The 15,453-nt window shown below is 41.1% G+C and overlaps 1 protein-coding gene across 4 annotated transcripts in view; it reads left to right on the plus strand.

Moving 5' to 3' along the window:
- RAD54L2 (RAD54 like 2) overlaps positions 1-15,453 on the plus strand; it is a 69,687-nt gene that overhangs the window by 13,478 nt on the left and 40,756 nt on the right. For 3 of the 4 annotated variants that reach the window (XM_065642890.1, XM_065642886.1, XM_065642887.1), the window contains exon 2: positions 8,751-8,957. In XM_065642890.1, the coding sequence (XP_065498962.1) occupies positions 8,807-8,957 (151 nt within the window). In that variant the 5' untranslated portion in view covers positions 8,751-8,806. Of the gene's footprint in view, positions 1-348; positions 458-8,750; positions 8,958-15,453 lie in introns of all 4 variants that reach the window. The other variant, XM_065642888.1, reaches the window with a different exon arrangement.

A 15,453-nucleotide genomic window follows, 5' to 3' on the forward strand; every position in this document is an offset into this window, starting at 1 on the left:
TAGTAGTTAATGTCCTGTTTAACGTACGTTGGGACTGGACTGTTGGGTATGTTTACCAAAAGGGTATGGTGACCTGCAGGGTATATTATCTTTCTGTTAATATTTGTGTATCTCCTTAGCCAAACTTGCATTGTGCTGCTTTTAAAGCTCTTTTGAAAGTAAGCTCAAATACACAAAGTCATATACTCACAATTTTATAAGATAAAAAAATCTAATATGTATATCATGAGACTCATAGCTCAGTTTCTTTTGTGAAATAATACTGATTATCTCTGATTGGAGCGTGTTTTGTGTGTGTATGCACACAACAGTGTGCTGGACGGTGAGCTGCATTCTTTTCCCTTTCAGGCCTGTCCAAACCATTGGGAGGTTTTGAGCCAGTGAAATGCAACCAAAGTGGTGCTTCCATTTCTAAGGACGAAACCACAGGAGGCTACTTCACCCAGTTGCTTTCCATGTGAGCTGCCTATAGTGTCAATTATAAGTGTTTTCAAAACAAATGTATTAGTGCAGGGTAGATAAGGATCTGTGTCACTGTTTTATTTTGGCCTGTTTAGTGGGAAAGGCGAAGATCAACAGGTTTTGGTGACTTTGTTGTCAAAACCAGCAAAAAAGTGACCTTTATAAGTGTGACTTACTGTAAATTTTTCCAGCACTGTGCAAGTAGAAGGTAGGGAATGACTCAGAAAGAAACTCATGTTTCTAACAGTTTTTAATTCTTTAATGGATTTTCAATCTACAGTGGAATCCAACAAAAATTAGTATATCTGATTGTTTGACAGACTGGAGCAACGTGGATCTAACATATGCTAATTGTCATCTTCATATCATGGGAGTTCAAAACTGTTTATTTTAATTTCCTCCTACTTCAGGATTTTTTCGTTTTTGTCTTTCTTTTTTTGCTCTTGTTCAAGTTTCTTTGGTAAATTGTAGGTGGCATAAGTAATGCTTTCTCGTCGCTAGTGTAATTATCATTGCTGGAGGTGGGGTAAGGAATAAAGAGGAACAAAACCATGTTGAATTCTTCCTTTTTCTAAAAACTGCATAAACGAAGAGGAAAAAGGATGAGGCACTGAAAGCAAATTCCTGGTCCTCTGCAACAGTTGGCAGTCAGGTGCAGACATATGACCAAGGGAAGAGTGAAGTGGTGTTTACTTTGTGATCAGTTGGTGACAGTGTGCAATGTGACTGCTGTCAGTCTCACCAGGGATGCTGGGTTGCCCTGGACCGCGGCTGGTGGGAAACCTGGTTTCCTGAGCGGAGACACAGTGACAGGTGTGAATCATTCCTCGTAATGAAATGTGCTTCTCTGGGGGGCAAAGAACAAGAATGTGTGGATGGGTTGATACTGAGGGAACAGGATAGATCAACTAGGCCTTTCAGCATCAGGAAAACATGATTTTCCTCATTCTGAAAGATGAAAACCTTGTTCGTGAGCTATATCAGTCTGTTTCCGTAGGGTACTCTTCAAGGAGATAAGCCCAAAGCCACAGCTTGTCTTCATAGGGTGACAGTGACTGATCTTTACCTGAGAGGGGATTAGCTCTTTGCCTCTTCGCTCCTCTCTGTTCCACTGCTTCTGTTTATGTAATTTATTCTTGATTTATTACATAACTTCTTATCTGGCACCTGTGTATATCAAGAGCTTAAACTCCTAGAGGGATCTTTTAGTTATCTGGATCTTCCTTTCTCATGGGAATTGGCTCACCTCTGGCCATAGTTTGGGTACTCACAAAGAGAAGGCTTGGCATGCCTCTCCCGGGAGCTGATTTTTAAAATCTATCTTATGGAATTTGAGAATGGTTATCATTAATGCAGGGTAAGCAAATTTGCCCCAAATTAATCTGCTATATAAAATGTGTTGAATATAATTTGGAATCCTGACATGCCACACTACTGTTGGGTCTTCCCTATAATTTGAAATCTTTTATTGGGATTTTACTCCTCTCACAGGTACTGGTTATTTTTCTATAGCTATAGCACCATGGGCAAAACCTGTAAAAGCACACTTAAAAGTGCCTTTTATATTGAAATACTGTTTGCTTGGACTAGATGATCTTTTGAGGTCCCTTCCAATCCCTAACATTCTGTGATTCTGTGAAAGCAGAGACAGTGTTGAGGGAAGGAAAGTTTCCTTTTCTCAACATACTCTTTAGCAGGGAATGCAAGTGCCATTTATACAGGAGTTACCAGAGCTAAAAATGGGGATTGAGTGAAGTAAGAGACAAAATTTCTGTTCATTTATGATGGTGTTAATCCAGATGAGTATCAGTAATTACTGGAAGCAAAACTGATCACATGCTTCTTATCTCAGCCTGAAATTTTATGCAGTACAAACCAAACTGCTCTTCTAGACAGTGAGGACGTTTTGAGTATTTCAATTCCAATTTCTACTTTAATGTGATCAAATCAAATTGCTTTTAAAAGCAATGCAACATTGTTTAGGCAAATAATAATATACATACACACATGTACACAAACACAAAAATAGTTTGCCCATTTCTGCTGGCTCTGTCTAGAGGTAAAGAGCTTGTCAGTGCCTTACGAAGTCTGTGTGGAAGTGAGCTCTGACATCTTACGAAGAGTATTCAGGTTTTTTTTTTTTCTTTAGAGGTCACAAAATATTGTCACTGTGGGCAGCAGGGTGTCCCCGCATCCCTTAGGAAAGGCAGGAGGGAAAGGAGGCTGTGGCAGGAGGTTCCGGCAGTGGCTGGTGCCGGTGTGCGCGGTGGCTGGTGCCGGTGTGCGCCGCTGTCACTGGTCCGGGTTGTGTAACGATCACCAGACGCTGCCATTGACTCGCACCGGCTCTTTTTGTTCGGGATCACAGTAGGAGCCAACCCTTATGTAATGTTCATTGTCACATTCGCCGTTCCAGCACTGTCATGTCAGCAGAGGGGAAGGATTAGCTCTCCCTTTTCTTTCTTTGTGGGTTGGTTTTAGATTTGGTGGGTGTGTGTGGTGGTGTTTTTTTTTCTGTCTCCCACCCCTTCTTGCAGCAGCTTTTGTTTCTGTTGTCTGAGAACAACCAGTTTCAGGCTGGTTTTAGTGTTGTGGTGCCTTATAGGAAGGAGATTGTTAACCTAGAGAGAATAAAAGAGCAGGTCCTGCAACTGATACATGGAAATGTTTTTCAAAGCACTCTCTTATTCTTTCTCTCGATTCCTGCTCCCCACAAATCACAGCGGGCTCCTTAATACTCACGTCACATGTGGGCAAAGATGAAATGCTTTGTGCCTGTATTTGCGTGGGGTGGGGAGAAACACACTCGCCTTCTTCAGAAGAATGGTCCAGGGCAAGCAGATGCTCTCCAATTTATGATTTTACAAGCTGCTGCTTTTTCCTTTCTTCAGTTTAATATTCCTGTAGTAAATATGTCACTTAAGGGATCAAAGCCACTTAGTTTTGCTGTGCTTGAACAAGAGAAAAGGAAGGAGGAGAATTGTTTTCTTCCTTCCCAGCCAGCAGTGCGTGGCCACCAGTTATCTGTGAGTCACAGCTGAAAAACTGTATTGCTCAAGTCCTAACAGTCTCAGACTGCAAAGGAAGAAGGGATTTAAGTCACGAAGTAGTCAATTAAGGATGGCTTTAAGTGCAATTTGTGGGGATGATCATTGAGGAAAAGAAAGTCCTGTTGATTTTTCAGTAAACACTTAACGTTTGCCTTGTTAAAAACATAGAGTGGATCTGCTAGACTAGTATTGGTCAGTAACACTGGTGGCTCTTTTTTGAGAAAATATTTATTCTTTTAATGATCCCCTCTCCCCTACCATTTTTTACATGCTAATGTAAAATAGGGATGTTAATATGTTACATAATGTAAATTAGATAAGTTCTAATGTTAGAATCAAGCTGTCCAAAACCACTGATCTCAGTTTTATTTCTTATCATATTTTTAAATTGAACAGAAAAGTATTTATTGTTATTTTGCAATAACATTGCAAGTTATTACTTGCAAACTGTTACAGGATTTTTTTATTATAGTAAAGAGAAGCTTAAGCTCATGACTCTTTTTTTTTTAGTGATCCATCTGTATGTTTTATAATAATTCTCCATTAGTGACTGAAGGCTACATCTAAGGTACCAAAACTCTACTAGTATGAGATCTAGTAAAAAAATAAGATTTCTCTCAACGAGCCAGCAATTACCTTCGTACACATCCAATCTGAAGTGTTTGTGTGGGAGCTGAGTATTTAAGAGAAATCTTAAGGCCCCAACCAACTATTTGCTGTTTTGTTGCCAAACAAAACAAACAAAAAAAAGAGAAAGGAAAAGATAAGGAAATTATTGCCATACAAAATGATTGTATAGCAGGAACTGGAGAGCGTTATGCAGCACTGACTTTGAAACACCTGGTTTTATTAAACTGTCTGTGCAAATCCTCTTGTGATTTGCCAGCGTGCTTGATCCTGTTTTTATGGTCTGGCACCACAATGACCAACGTGAAGTCTTGGTTACAAAACAGGCTTTAAGGGACAAATCTTGATAAGTCCCAGATCTTGGGCTTGGCTGGAGGCTGGGGAGGTGATGGAATCCTCTTTACTGTTCAGCAACGTAGTAGCATTAGTGTTAAATCTGCCCTTTCTGGAGAGATTTGTATGAGATGGGTTTGTACTCAGGAATGAACGTGTCCTGTGCCTGAATCACTTGTGTCATAGCAGGCAAAGAGCTGCTGTAAAGCCACGTTGGCTTCCATGGCTTCCTGGAGGTACAGGGGAATCCTGCTTCTCCTTGCTCTGGTGGGGAAGGATGCCCTGTCCTGCATCCTTCCTTTGTACTTGTTTGTAATAGTAAATTAAATACTAGTTTAAGTTTTATACTGCTGACAAGTCCTCTGTGGAAGTCGTAATGTTGCACAGAAATGGGTAAAGTCACCAGATCCCACGATGTTTGCTTTCACTTAATAGTTTGCTCATGGCCGGCATGACCCTGTGGTGAAAAACTATCACTTAGAACGGAAAAAGTTCATGTTCACATTTCTTTCTCAACTTCATACGTAAGAAGAAATGATGATTTTAAATCTTTGCAGAGTGAAATAAATACATGAGGACAACAGAACTGTGTCCAAATTTGCAAGGCCTTGAAGTTTCCTAATTCAGAACTGGGCCTCCTTTCTGTGCAGGCCAAAAAGGAGGCAGTCAGCACCACACGGCATTTACTTGCTATTTGAAATATTCTACCTTAAAAAAGCAAAGCCCAAAAAACTTTAGGACTATTTTTATCTTTGTTGAAAGACAGGACGTAATACATGAGAGAGGCAGTCTTGGATCCTAATTTGATGTGCAGTTGATTGCAGGGTTTAACTTCCTGGGTAGGATAAACATGACGGCGCTTTTCTCCTCCCTGAGTAAGCAAGAGGATTTTTTCAAAGTGTTTTCACCTAATACCCCACCCTGTCTTCTCAGCGGCCTCGCCATGTGTTCAGCCGGGCGCTGTACTGTGTGGACCTGTGGCTTTCTGTTGTGAACTGTGGTGCGGCACATTTGGTTTGTATTTCTTGGTGCTGGTAAATCCTCCTCCCGGCAGGGCAGGAGGCTGGCGGGCTGATCTGAAAGTCCAGACAAACGATAACTTTGATTAGTTGAAGGTAATCTTTTTATCTCTTGCAAAGTGCCCTTCCCGCAGCAATTAAATGTTGAGCATGATGTGCCAGTGTGTGCAATGGCAAGAGATGGAGCAGGTTGGAGTAACTCAGCCATAAAACGGTCGTGGCAGCTACAATCTGGCCCTGTTGTGTAATTCCCCTTGGTGGAAGGCTCCAAACTGGGTCAGATCGGTGTGAGAAACGAGGGCACTGCCATGGCTGCGTGGTGCCTACCTGCCTGTCCTGCCGTGTCCCTGCTCCAGGTGCCACCGGCAGGGTGACAGCCCTTTGGCAGGGTGACAGCCCACCCAGACTTGGGCATACACAGTGGAGAGTGGCCGAGGAGGGAGGATGGGAGGGAGTTAGACAGATGGCAGCGTGACAATAGACAGAGGAGCTCACCATCTTTGTTTCACCCAGCTTCTGCAAGGTTTAATTAAGTCTTTCTGAAAGCTTCTGTTTAACTCTCCTGCGTGTGGCAGGGCTGCTGAACAGGTGTCAAAAGTTAGCTTATAAAGAACATATACATACTGCTAAACAAAAATAAAGCTTAAGATTAGAGCCCTTTTGTATTCCAGTCTGAGAGACAGCTGCTCTTCACTGCGTTTGATTTTATTTATAGAAATACAAGGACCCGTATCTTTTCCTTTAAACAATTTTCAGAAAGTATTTTGTGGTGTGTGGGTTTTTTTGTTTTGTTTCATGGGGTTTTTTTTGTTGTTTTCTTTTGTGGGTTTTTGTTTGTTGGGTTTTTTTGGTTGTTGTTTGGGTTTTTTTGTTTTTCTGTTTTTTAGACTCTGTAACAAACAATGAAATATGAGAGATGATACACAGGAGGATACTGATGGGAGAAACTGTATCATGTGTCATTCTTTGACCTGGAGCATTTAGTGGCATTAAAAAAGCACTTCTGCTTTTTCTGCTTGTAGATGAGAGTTCATTCCTGCTGTGCTAGTAGTGTTTGTATTTTTTTTTCCCCTTTGGGTTTTGTTGGTGCTTAGTTTGCTGGGATAGTAAAACATGGAAATTTTTTAACATGCTTTTGTTGATATGGTCCCTGGCAGATAGCATGCAAGATGCTTTATAGCACAGTGTGGACAACATGGGAATAAATAAAAGCCCTTGAAATCCCAGGTGACTGGCAGAGACCCACAGAGGTAACACTATTGACCTCCTCCTTCTGAAATGTGAGGAAACACATGCAGCTTTAGAGTTTCGAGTGCAAAAAAAAATTGAGTACAAAACCAATGTTAATTTTCCTCAGACCTGAATATCAACTGGAAGGGAACATTGTTGCTACTTAAAAGTAAAAAAAGCTGCTGTTTTGAAATACACATAGACTTTAGCACAGCATTTTTCAGGAAAAAAACTTGTGATAATAGATTGCTTTGCATCTGCAGTCCCTGGCTGAAGTTACAGGGTCAGAAAGCGAGTGGAGCCAGAGCCGTGCCCGCGGTCCCGGTGTTGCCGCAGGGCTCAGGACCTGCCACCAGCAACCGCAGAAGCTGAATGAATCTCTTTGGCTGGTGTAAAATGGCACAGTTCCACTTGAGCCAATTTAGGTTTTGGCCTTTTCTACCATCTGCTTGACTAAGCCAACTTATTTTGTGTGACACGTGTAACAGTGCACGGATGTTGCTTTTCTCTGTCTGGTGGTAAAGTGCTCCTGGGACCTGGTGGTGAAAGGCTTCTTATGCCAATACCAATCCCTGCAAAGCCTCTTCTTCCTTTGTGTTTATTTTCTTTTGGACACTCTTCAGTGTTATTGAGGAGCTGAGGGAGGCAAAGCAGGAACTGATGACTTTAACTGGAATAATACAGTATACTTGACAGATTTTCAGCGTTGCTACAGGGGTGTTGAGTTGTGCCTTTAGCCTTTGAGTTTCTGAGCTCATCTAGTTACTGCTGAAACACAGCTGAAAATGACATTTTAATGTTTCTTGAAGTGTTTGTAGATATGCTTGCTGCCTTATTTGCTTAGATTTATTTTTTTATAAATGGCTGATTAGTTCTCAAACATTTCATAGTTTACACTGGAAATGTGGTATAAGTAGGGGGCAGTGGAAAATGACTAACAAAGAAATGTTTCCCTTGTCTGTCTTTAAAGCTTTCTGGGGAATATGTGGGTAGTAATTCTTCTGAGGCTTGTTTTTTGAACACATCCTTTGCTTTATGTTCCTTGAGATCACGATGCCTTCTTTATTTTTCTTTCTTGGTTGTGTTTGTTTATTTTCATGCATCACAGCTCCTTTATGATAGTTCTTTGTGTAAGGAAGAGGAGTACCCAGGAGTACCCATAGCTGTCCAGAAGTGACAGTGCATGATCTGAACAGATGAACCTATGATTGCCCTGGCCCTCTCTTTAGGCTTTGTTGTTTTGTGCCGTGATTTCTGCTGTGATGCACTGGAGTACCGTAACAGAGAAGTTATCCCCAGCCAGCTCCAGTCTTGTCCTTTAGAGCAATTCTCTCTGATCCATCCTTCCTTTGTGTTTACTCTTTTTCTTACCCTGCTTTACAAAGGGACACACAACCTTTAAAAACTGGATCTTCGTTGTCTTCCGTCTGTACCATTATTAAGGTAATGCTGTCTCTGCTCTGTTGGTTGGAACGGCGGCTTCAGACAGGCTGTGGTGAGGAGCTGGTGACCTTCCCAGCAGGTACAGCCAAACCACAGAGTGGTTTCTGTCTGCAACCCACAGTCTGTGTACTATGGTGGTGTTCGCAGTGCTTGGGGTTCAGGGTAACAGATATCCATATGGGATTCTGGGACTGGTCCTTTTTCTGTGCTTCATGTTTGGATGGCAGTGTTCTGAAATTGTTCACATAATGTATTTATTTTTGCATCTTTCTATAATCAGACACTGATGTTAGGAACCTTTCTGCTGTCTATGTGTCAAGGATACCAATAAAGATGTTTTGTGGTATGATTAGTTAATATGTTGTTTCTGATGTTAATTCAACAATGCTGGCCCTATATCATGATACATGGCTTATGGCATCCATTTTCTGCACAGGATTTTGTGCATAGTCTGATATAACTGTTATTTAAAAGACTGATGGCAGGTTTGTGTTTTTATGTGCAGTAATCCTGCTATGATTTTGAGCCACGAGGCTCAAAGGTTGGGATTTACTGGGCTCATTATGTACCTCTTCGTTCCTTGCAGGGCTGCCTCCCGGTAGAACATGAGCAGGTAATGCACAAGGAGCACCACTGGGAATCATGTCAGACGAGTCAATCTCAGGGAGTGATCCGGACCTGGACCCGGACTTGGAGCAGGAGGATATGGAAGAGGAGGAGGAGGAAGATGAGGAGGAGGCGATGGAGGAGGACAATGATGGGGATGATGAGGAGGACTTACTTGATGAGAGTGGTAAGTGAATGGGGTTGTGAATTTATGCGTATGTTTGTTATACAAAACCAGAGTTGCTAATTTTGGTGACACCTTGGTAGATATCACAAGGGTTAGGATTTGTCCAGCACTTAGTAGGGAGAAGTGCTCATGTGGGTGTATAGTTTAAACAAGGATTGAATGTAGATTAAATTTGAACTCCTGGCCAAAAAAAATTTTCATCATGAAAACAAACCACAAGCATAGATTTTAAGGAGGATAGAAATTTTAAAATAGCTACAGATTCTGGGGAAGCAATTATATAAAGAAGTAAATAAATCAGTTTACAATTACTTGTATTATTAAAAGGATCTGGTAAAATTAAATATGTTTACATCACTGGCTTGCCCATAGGTAGGCAGTTTAATGGATGCTGTGGGCAATTACTGCTCACAATAATAATCTTTAACAACTGGGAAATGTTCTTTTCTCACAGTGTACAGGTTGGGTTTATTTTTTTGTTTGTTTGTTTTACAATATGAGAGGTGGCAGTGCTGACTAAGGAAGTTGTCACCTTCTATCCTCACCTAGTTCTAAGTGCCCCACTCTCCTCTTCAGTCAGGACCAAGATAGCTGTTTGTGGGCCTGTGCTGCGCAGGTTGCATTTAGGCAAGATTAGGTAACTGTTTTAGTTTGTGGCATGATCCTGGAAATATATTTCATCCATCAGAAGGGCCAGTGTTCTAGGGCACGTAGACAGGAGTGCATGGCTCAGGTGGGAATTCCCCATGCTGTATTTGCCACTAAGCTCTTTTTATCATAAAACTACAGCCCACACCTAAGGGGATGTTGTATTTGCTTCCTTTAAAATTGTGATTTTTTTTTTTTTTTTGATAATTTCAAAGGGTATGCAGATTTTTGAATGCACCCCCTTCAACCTACTGAGAATAGTCTTCCTTTTCTTAGTGTAAAATGTGTTAAACACAGATACTTCTCTCTTCCGCTAGTTACTAAAGTATTTTTTGTTTCAAAGTACATTGTTGCACTCAAGTGTTGGTTTTGGTTTTGTTGTTTGTTTTTTTTTTTTAATATTCTTTCAGCCACATGCTACTTGAATATGCTGTTGTGATTTAAAATGCTTATAAAATGTTTACACAAATTAATTCTATTCCTCTAGTTTTAATCACATGATGGCTTCTTCTAATGAGAAAGTAGCAGAAATGGAAGTGTTAGCTCAGGTAAGAAACCGGAGAATTCCCAGGAGGTGGAGTTACAAGGCCACTGATTACTCTGTCTCAAAGAGACTGGCAGTGACCTTGTCACTTTGTTCACAGGAACCTGTGCCTAGCGGAGCAATAGGAAGCATGACATTGTAGACAAGCTTTTACTAACAGAGAGGAGTGGCTGTATGTCATGTCCAAGTGGCTCATTCCCCATGGTTATTTTATCATAGACCTATGTATTTTATCATCTACCGCTGTCTTATAGTGTCTGAATACTCATACTCGGATTATTCTTTCCAAAGCAAACAAAGGTAAATCAGAACATTGCTAACTGTTAATGACTGCTGTTTATTTTCATCTTAAAACACTAGAAACATGTTTGGTTTGTATTTCTTTAGTGACTAATTAAAAATAGATTTTAACAAATGTAGGAAATAATGAGGAAGATTTAAAAGACAATTTACATATAACTAGCATAAAATGTTTTTACAGTTGTTCATTAGATACAGGAAAAACTCTCTTACACAATCTGAGCAAAGCTAGATTGCCTCTGAGCTTTCAGGTTGTTTCAGCTTTATTTCTGTCTGCTAGAATATCAGGATGCTTTCTCTGTGCTTAGCTTTATAATTACCGTTTTCTGTGGAGGTGTCCACTCTGCTTTTCCTGATGTCTCATCACAGCTACGTACTGCCTTAGAAATGTCATTTGATCTCTATATTACCTTAGATCTAATATAAAACCAGTCTCCTGATAGTTGGCCTATGAAACATAGGTGACTTCAGAATTAAGAGGATCGTTTTATTTTGCCCATCTGATATTTATAGTCCTGTCTCTTTGTAGAAGACCTCCGTTCATAAACATCCTCTTAGGAACAGACAGTTACTTTGATTCACAGGAGGGAAGTGTGTGCTCTAATGTTTATACTATGAAGTTTTTTAACAGCTTAATTTTAATAATTTCTGTTAAACTTTGTTCTGCCTGTTCCCAGCTGTGCTGTTCTCCTCCCCTCCTGGTACTGTGGTTGTTCTGTAGATGTTCCATTAGGGATCCCAGGGGATCCTTCCCTTGTGGACAGGTTCTTGCATATTTCTAGCACTACGAGATTTAAAAGATTGTTAATCTTTCATGGTTATTTCCTTGGAAGGGAGACAGGCTGTATATATGTTTCATCCAAACTGAAATGGATTACTTGTTTTAAATAATAGTGATTATAACAATTATAAAACTAATATTTTTACTGCTTCATCGCAAAATAGTGGCTTTGTTTTGGGTATGTAGGTTTTCCATTATTTGGTGGTGAATCGGATTCCTTCCATGAACCTTCCATGGTTAAAGTAATGTTACCCACACCTGTTGATGGTTGAAGGTCTGATCTCACACTTAGCAGTCACATGGGTTTTGAATATTTAACCTGTTTTCATTTTATATATATATATATATATATAGTGTGTGTGTGTGTGGAATTAATATTTGCGGTGGTTTTGGTTTCAAGATTTTCTTTGTGTTCTTTTATGTTCTGGTAATTAAGAGTGCTGTCTTCATTTTTGGTGCAGTTTTTCTCATTCCTGCTCTGAGAACCCAAAGTTTTGTTTGCATTTAGTGTAGGCTGTCCCATAGGTGGTCTAGAGTTTAGTTTGGATGTTTACAATACAAACTTTGTCTTGATGAAAGCAGTTCTTAAACCTTCTCCTCCTGCCCCCAGGGAAGAAAAAGAACACAGAAAACTAGTTTTCTGAATATTTCTGAATAAGTGAGAGTCAATAACCACATAGTTTACATCCTTTGTACCTTCAGTGGTGGTCAGTTAGTGAACCTTAGCATCATGTGTAGGAGCTCTTACAGCTTTAGTCTTTTTTTCTAGCACACTTCTGCCAGGACATGCCTACCCTGACACTTCAAACCCTTCCCAGTGGCTGCCAGGCTGCACACCCATCCTGGCAGCATGTGTCCTACCCAGAGGCTTCCACTGCTTTTTGAGCCTGGTCATCCCTGCACGCTGCATCTGTTTTCTCATTGCTTGTGAGCAGCAGCACTTGTTTTATCATGTTTGATTTCGTGATAGCAGTGCATGACTGCTAAGAACTTTTTTCCTTAACTCTCTAAATCCTTTTCACTAGAAATGTGACGTGCTGATGACTGTAGAGATAACGGGCTGTTTTAAGTCCCGCAGTTCTTCTCTGATCCCAGTAGTTGCTCAAGGCTGTGTAGAGCTCCATAGAAATGAAAGCTAATTTGAGCAAAGAGGAAACAAACCTTCAATATGGATTTTACAAATCATTTCAAATGCAAGGACTGTTCATACCTCAGAGCTTTCCTGAGGAAAGCTGTTGAGTGTTTGAACAAATCCCACTGTAGTGCTTTGGGTTTTTTATGTTCTGAATGTCTTTGGACTATTCTGATTGAAGTCTCTGAAATTCGTTGTCTCTTACTCATTGCTGTAATTCTGCTATTAATAGTGATGGCACGTTGCTTCTTACCTCTGAGTATATGAGTTACACACTTTTGTAAAGGTGTAATTTGGGTAAAAGTGTGAAGAGGTGGTTGTTTCAGTTCTCTAAAAGATGTCTTAATGAGCACAGGCATTCAGACGCTGTTCTCAAAGGCTGCTATAGTTGTGTTTGCACACAGGATGTGTGGTACAGCAGACAGGTTGGAATCAGTACCTCTGGGCTATGACAGTGGACAGTTTTCCAATACCACAGCAGTACTGCAATACTTGATGTACAGATTTACCAGGCAACACTAAATAATAGTGTATTAGATGCTACTATTGTGATATGATAATATCCATTGAACTGGCCTTGTCTTCCACCCCGTGTTGTCCACTTTGCCTGTTTTCTCCTGTCCCATCCCTTCCTTCTTTCTCTAGGGCTGGGTGCATGCCAACCCCATGGCATCTCTGTCTGACTAGTGGAGAACAGGAGAAGGTGGAGGCAGTGTGCGCTCCCTCTTCCCACCTCAAACTTGTCCTGTTCCTACTCCTCCCTGACAAAGTGCTGGAGCAAAACAAAGCTGCGCTGTGCAGGGTTTCTATAGACAGATGGACGCTAGGAGAGGCGTAAGCAAAGAGCACAGTTGTGTTGGTGGTACAGAACTGCAAGTCCCAGGGGAGTGGAGGACACAGGGTACCTGTGCTCTTTTGCACTGCAGCTTCTCAGTAGCATGAAGGCACCAGGACCAAGTCTGAGAACCTCTGAAAGATCGACACAAGAGGTTAGTGAGGGGAAAGATCGACTGTAGCCTCTTAAAACTCTGCTCATCCCTGTCTATGAGTGTCTATGAGTCATGATACTACAAAATGTCAAAGTTACCTCATGTTTCTGGAGCATCATCCAGAAAGTATTCCAATGGCTGCTTTTTGTTTGAACTTGAGCGTGCCACTTGGTACTCACAGTTTTGAGTTTCCTGTGATACCAAGGCAGGAGTACTTGACTTCAGATGGCAGCCACTGTCATTCAGGTTTGAAAAGATCTTTGCTTTCCTTGAACCCTTGCTAGAGGAAAGGCTATTTGTTTAAAGGAGTACTGCTAGATCAGCTTCACATACAATTTGCACTTGGTGATTGGGGAAAAAAATGTTGGCATGAAATTATAGCAAGAATGGATTTTGTTTAATGTGATGTTCCTGTGTGGCTCATCATCATGCTGCATGCAGCAAGGGGTGCAATTACTTTGAAAGTGAAACGGATTTGTAGCTGCCTGGATAATTTCTTTGTCTAACCTGAGGGGAAAAATCGGTAGTTAGTGCCATACTTACTAGAAAGTTCATTAGCACTTGGGTTATTAAAGCTGAAATTATTTTGGAAATCTGTTTTTAAAGTTGTGCAAGTGTGAGTTAATATTTTTTTGAATGATATGTAAACGCATCCTTGAGGTGCAGGGAGCTGCTGCTCATCTTGGAAGATCGTGTTATTCATGTGCTTCCCACCTCAAAGTCATTCCGTCTTCTCCCCAACCAAGTTCTGGAACAAAACAAAACTGGTGTGTGTGGGAGTCCCCGGCTGGATGTGTGGGCTTGAGAATAGAGCAAATTTCTGTCCTTACAGGGAAAGAGACGAAAATCTTTGTTATAACTTTGTTCATTTAGCAGGCCTCTTCTGCTCATGTACATGAGATTTTGCTTTTCATCTGAAGTTATTCTTATAAATTGGGTCATGTTATAGTCACCTGTATGAAACTGAGAGGCAGAGCATGGAGACAGTCTCCTGAATAATACCCTGCTAAATTATATCCTGTTCTTTATCATTTTATATCCAGATTTAGAAAGGCCTAAACTGCTGGAGCAGAAAAGGGGGAGCTGCTGTTAGAAAGAAATTTACCTGCACGTGTCACTTGAATTGGATGGTCCTGCTTGAATTGGAAATGGAGATTAGTCCCAGCAACCTGAAGTCTTTTTGTGTTCTACTTTTGACCACACTGCACACCACTTTTTCTTAGGAAAGACTGGTTTTAGGTTGTCCTCCCTATCTACTAGAAACATTAAATACATGCCTTAAGAAGAAGAGGAACAAATATGTACTTATTTCTTTAATCTCTGAACTCCTTTTAGAAAGGAGCTTTTCACAGCTGTGTTGAAGGTAGTTGGGCATCCCAAGGTTGAAGCAGCCTCGGAGACTGTAGCTGCTCTTTGAGCAGCCCTTTAATGAGACGCTTCCATCTGCTGCAGTATGTGGGCATGATGGGCTTGGTTGCTTCTTGCTTTCTCCCTCAGGCTGGTGGTACACGGGCTTTGATTCTTGTCCTTGTTCAGCTGGAGGCTGGTGGCAGGGACTGAGGAAAGGGGTAGGCCCGTTGGAGTAAGCTTGGAGCAGAGAGGAGGCTCTTTTTGTTGATTGAAAATGGATGAGTCAGTGAAAAAGGCAGGGAAGTTCTGACTTTTGTTTCTTTCTGCAAATCTAGAAAAGCACTGAAGATGATCAGGAGGGTTCCTTTAATTTTAAGCTCTGCTGTATTCTGTGTGTACATGTGCCAGAGTGATGGGTGCCAGTAAGTAATAATCCTGTAATTTAATCTGCAAGTTACCGTTTGCAGAGTGCAAGGTGGATTTCCTGGGGGGAAGAGAACAGTGGTGATTGACATGTTTCCATTTTTTTCCTTCTTGATGGATTTCCTTATCTTGATTCTTTTATTTTGGTTACTTGGGGCTGGATGCAGCTCCCTCTAGAGTCCACCAGTACTATTTCTAAAGAGACTAGAAAGGCATGTCCTGGGGGAAGCCAACCTCTTCTCCACAGTAAGTTTGCTGCCTCTGCGATGTCTCTGATCTTTGTAAGCCTGGGAAATCAAACCTGAACTTCTGTGTACCACCGTGCACTT

This window comes from Caloenas nicobarica, chromosome 11 (assembly GCF_036013445.1).
Source record: "Caloenas nicobarica isolate bCalNic1 chromosome 11, bCalNic1.hap1, whole genome shotgun sequence".
NCBI classification, from domain to species: domain Eukaryota; kingdom Metazoa; phylum Chordata; class Aves; order Columbiformes; family Columbidae; genus Caloenas; species Caloenas nicobarica.